Source organism: Babylonia areolata, chromosome 15 (assembly GCF_041734735.1).
Source record: "Babylonia areolata isolate BAREFJ2019XMU chromosome 15, ASM4173473v1, whole genome shotgun sequence".
NCBI classification, from domain to species: domain Eukaryota; kingdom Metazoa; phylum Mollusca; class Gastropoda; order Neogastropoda; family Buccinidae; genus Babylonia; species Babylonia areolata.
Window position 1 is genome coordinate 21,741,682 of NC_134890.1, and position 5,000 is coordinate 21,746,681.

At 44.5% G+C, this 5,000-nt stretch overlaps 1 protein-coding gene across 1 annotated transcript in view; it reads left to right on the forward strand.

Annotated features, from left to right (window-relative positions):
* LOC143290489 (uncharacterized) overlaps positions 1-4,099 on the forward strand; it is a 26,748-nt gene extending 22,649 nt beyond the window's left edge. The window contains exons 3-4 of the mRNA XM_076599987.1: positions 638-814; positions 3,358-4,099. Of these exons, the coding sequence (XP_076456102.1) occupies positions 638-814; positions 3,358-3,614 (434 nt within the window). The 3' untranslated portion in view covers positions 3,615-4,099. The remainder of the gene's footprint in view (positions 1-637; positions 815-3,357) is intronic.
* Positions 4,100-5,000: the final 901 nt, after the last annotated feature.

The window sequence follows — 5,000 nt, forward strand, 5'->3', positions numbered from 1 at the left end:
GTCTCCCAAAACACGGGTTTCTGGTAAAAACAACAACAAAACTGCTTCGAAATTCGTCAGAGCATCCTTGCTGGACTTGGTGTTAGTGACAAATGCAAACGTTATCGTCTACTACATAACAATAAAACATTCTCTGAAGTCGTTGGACTCTACTCTGCATGTCAAGGCTTTGTTAGCAGGCACGGTTTCAGTTTCAGTTTCAGTTTCTTAAGGAGAAGTCACTGCGTTCGGACAAATCCATTTACGCTGCACCACATCTGCTAGGCAGATGCCTGACAGCAGCATAACCCAACGCACTTGTCAGGCCTTGAGTGCATGCTTATATATGAGTGTACCTGTCAAAAGTCGATTTCTTATTTTTACATAAATTTGCCACAGGACAACACTCTCGTTGCCATGGGTTCTTTTTTTCAGTGCGCCAGGCGCGTACTGCACTCGGGACCTCGGTTTATCGTCTCATCCGAAAGACTAGACGTTTGATTTTCCAGTCAAACTTGGAAGAATGGGCGAGAGCGGGATTCGAACCCACACCCTCACGGACTCTTCGCATTGGCAGCTGGGCGTCTTTACCATTTTGCCACCTTCCTCCTTGGAGTTGGAACACTGCGTGACACTTTTCTGACTGTTATTATTCCAGCAGCAACAGCAGCAGCCGCGACTGGAACCAACTGCCTGGCCTGTTCGTACAACTACGCGGGCGACGGGTCCAGGGACAGGGAGTGTGTGACAAACGCCACCCATTTCGTTTCCTCCGTCAACGTCTCCTGCAACTTCGCCACACACAGTTGCGTCATCATCGCTACCTACGAGCCAGGTTAGTTTAGTCACGAGGTTTACGAACATAGCATTTTATACCCCCGAAAACGCAGTGTGGCTGCCTACATGGCGGGGGGGGGGGGGAACGGACGTAAAAGCCTACTCGTGTACATACGAATGAACGTGGGAGCTGCAGCTCGCGAACGAAGAAAAAAGAGAAAAACACAGCATTTGAAATACAAAGTCTAGAGAAAAAAAAGGAAAAAAAAAAGAAAGAAAGAAAGGGAGAAAAAAAAAACAACAAAAAAAGTAAAAAGCTTGGGCTAATAACGTGCTATTCCATTTAACTCTCTGTATACGAACGGCGAAAGAGACGACGTGAACAGCGTTTCTCCCCAATTACCATCATCAAAATATTACGAGCGGAAGGCTCTTATACTGAAGAGGTGAATGTTGACAAAGAATACCACAATTCTGACGACGGAAGCTAAAGGTTGGGTCATTGAGACAGCCACTGGACATCCGAGGGGTCTGTGTAGAGGAGAAGAGAGCACTGGCCGTACTGAGTGAGTTAATGTATCAACGCATGTAATGGCTCAAGGGGACGGGGAGGGGTAGAAGGAAAGAAAGAAAGAAAAAGGGGGGCGAGGGGAGAAAGGGGGTGTGGGTGGGATAGTGTGGTGGTAGTGGTGGTGGTGATGGTGGTGGTGGTGGTGGTGGTGGTGTGTGTGTATGTGTGTGTGTGTGTGTGTGTGTGTGTGTGTGTGTGTGTGTGTGTGTGAACCAGGGAGGGGGGGTGAAGGGTTAGGATGAGTGTTCAGGTGGTTGGTTAGTTTAGGTTGTTTGTTAGTTGATAGGGTGGGTGTTTGGCTGGGTGGCTGGTTGGAAGTTAGCGTGGTGTTTTGGCTTGATAGATGGTTGCTTGGAAGTTAGGGTAGGTGTTTTGCTGGGTGGTTGCTCGGAAGTTAGGGTGGTGTTTGGCTGGGTGGCTGGTTATAAGTTAGGGTGGTGTTTGGCTGGGTGGTTGCTTGGAAGTTAGGGTGGGTCTTTAGCTGGGTGGTTGGTTAGTTTGAAATTAGGGTGGTTGCTTAGCTGGGTGGCTGGTTGAAAGTTAGGGTGGGTGTTTGGCTGGATGGCTGGTTAGTTTGAAGTAAGGGTGGGTCTTTAGCTGGGTGGTTGGTTAGTTTGAAGCTAAAGTGGTTGCTTAGCTGGGTGGTTGGTTACTTTGGGTGCTTGGCTGGATGGCTGGTTTGTTTGGAGTAAGGGTGCGTCTTTATCTGGGTGGTTGGTTAATTTGAAGTTAGAGTGGTTGCTTAGCTGGGTGGTTTGTTAGTTTGAAGTAAGGTTGGGTGTTTGGCTGGGTGGTCGCTTAGAAGTAAGGTTGGATGTTTGGCTGGGTGGTTGCTTAGAAGGTACGGGCAGTATTTAGCTGGGTGGTAGGCTTGATGGAAGTTAGGTGGTGGGGTTGTTTAACTGGTTGGTTGGTTGGTTGTTTCTTTGCTTGGATGGATGGTTTGACGTTGGATTGGGTATTTAGCTTCTTGGTTGTTTGGAAGTTAAGGTGAGATTTTATCTATTTGGTTGTTTGGAAGTTAAGGTGAGATTTTATCTATTTGGTTGTTTGGAAGTTAAGGTGAGATTTTATCTATTTGGTTGTTTGGAAGTTAGGATGGGTGTTTAGCTGGTTGGTTGGTTGGTCGTTAGGAAATCAGGGAGGGCGTTTAGCTATTTGATTGGTTGGAAGTTAGATTAGATATTTAGCTGGTTGTTTGTCTGGTTCGGTGTTAGTCTGCATGTTTGGTTGGCTGGTTGGCTGGCTGGAAGTTAGTTGGATGTTTAGCTGGTTGGTTGTCTGGTTGTAAGTTAGGTTGGGTGTTAAGCTGGTTGGTTGTCTGGTTGTAAGTTAGGTTGGGTGTTAAGCTGGTTGGTTGTCTGGTTGTAAGTTAGGTTAGGTGTTAGCTGGTTGGTTGGCTAGTTGGAAGTTAGGTTGGATGTTTAGCTGGTTTGTTGATTGGTTGATTGATTGCTTGGAAGTTAGGGTGGGTGTTTAGCTGCTTGTTTGGGTAACTTCATGAATAGGCATGTTTTGTGTGAATCGTAATTTGGTAACAGTAGCACTGACATACACACATGATTGCATACACGCACGTAGCATACACTCACACTTACACAGACACTAAGACATTGTCCATGTTTTGTGTGAATCATAATTCGATGACAGTAACACTCACATACTCAAATGACCACATATACGCACATAGCATGAACAGACACAAACACATTGTTGTTACCACCTCCACACCGCCGGAATGTCGCATCACACTATGCATCCACACAACACACACGCACTCACACAGACACAGACGCAGGCACACTGATGTACACACACACACACACACACACACACACAAAGAAGACACACACACACACACAGAGCGAGAGACAGACAGACAGACAGAGAACAACTGGATGTAGTCACTGCAAACTCCTATTGAAAAAAAAAAGGAAAAAAAAGACACAACGAGAGATTATTTTAATTTATTTATTTTTATTTATTCATTTTTTAAATTGGGGGGATCGGGGGGTCTTTTACCTGCGCAGGATACACCAGACTGTCCTCCCTGTCACGTACCTGCGAAGAGACGCCAAACGGGCTCCCGGCGTACGGCTGCCAAGATTTGGGCGGCCGACCCCGCTGCCGACAGTACTGCCGCTCTGACTGGTGCAACGTGGGTCATGGCGACATCCACATGGAGACTGATGATGGAAACGGAGCTGCCTCTCTGGGCAAGGGGAGGTGGTGGTGGGGAGTACTGAGCGGCAGTCTTCTTTTGCTTCACGCCATGGTCCGTCTGTAGTTTTAGTTTGATCAGGTTGGTGGGCGGAGGGGCAGGGGCGAGGGGTCGGGTGTTTTGAGGAGGGTGGTGGGGATGGGGATGGGGATAGGGGGGAGGATGGGGGTACCGTTTAGTCATTAAGCTAGGACAAAACGTACAAGTAATATGCAACTGGACACCAGTGCGCTTCAAGTGGGGTGCCATTCATTCGAGCGCAGGAAATTTATATAATAAACTTACCAAAACAGCAAACATGAATGGAGTAAATAATTATACAACAAAGGTCGTTGAGATTATAATTTTGTGTAAAGTGTGGTCGTCAAATAAGCAGCCAGCCTCTGATTTTATATATTATGACTGATGATCAGTTTCAGTATGATACGGACTTTTTTGTTGTTTATTTGTTGTTTTTTGTTTGGTTGGTTGGTTGGCTGGGTTTTTTGTTTGTGTTTGTTGTTGGTTTTTGTTTGTTGTTTTTTGTTGTTTTTTGGGGGGGGGAAGGGGGGAGGTGGGAGGCGGAGGGTGTTCTTTTTTTTTCTTTTTTTTTTCCAGGTTTGATAAGTTTGGATTTACGCTGCGCAGTCTTGTAAATTCTAAAGCATTTGGATGGTGTTTGTTACCGACCTGCAAATTTGTAATGATTGTAAACGAACGAATGAATACATAATGAACTTCCATCACCGATTTCATTCAAATCACAAAAGTGTACACTTTCTTTCTTGTCTATGTATTGCTAGCAGTCTGTATCGTTGAATAGGGAGTTCAGCAACGTTTGTTACAGTTATGCTCGAGCGATGAGTCGGGCAAGGGATCAACTGGGCGATTGAAACAGAACTAGGGAGAGAGTGTAGGGGTTTGCTGCTTTCGTTTTATTCTGTTTTATTTTATTCTGTTGCTTTTTTTCTCTTTTTAGTGGTAATAATAATAATAATAATAATAATATAACAAGAGAGGCAAGGCCTTCAAGACTCACTTGTATATAAAAAATCTAATCGTTAAAATGTGTTCTGTATTTGTTATTATTAAACTTCGGGTTAAAAGAAAAAGAAAAAAAAAGTCCTAACGGCAGATTCGAACCCCGCGTGTTCGGGTGAGAAGAAACTGTCTTACCCATTACACTATCATGGCTCCTTAACTGACGTTCAAAAATATATTTAAACATGCTTTTTTTAAAGGGCGATAAATCGATTGCGGTATTCGCCGTGAGAACGCTGTTTAAATCATATTATTCTGGTGTGTCTTGAGTATTCAAAAAATCTTTTAGGGCAATTAAGGAATATTTTTAAGTCCGCGGTAAAGGTGACGTACATGTAGATGTACAAGTTTAGTTACACCCGGCTGACACGGTCGATTCAATTTCTCTTTTATGTTCATTCTAGTTTTATAGTTTTAAAGTTGATATGAAAA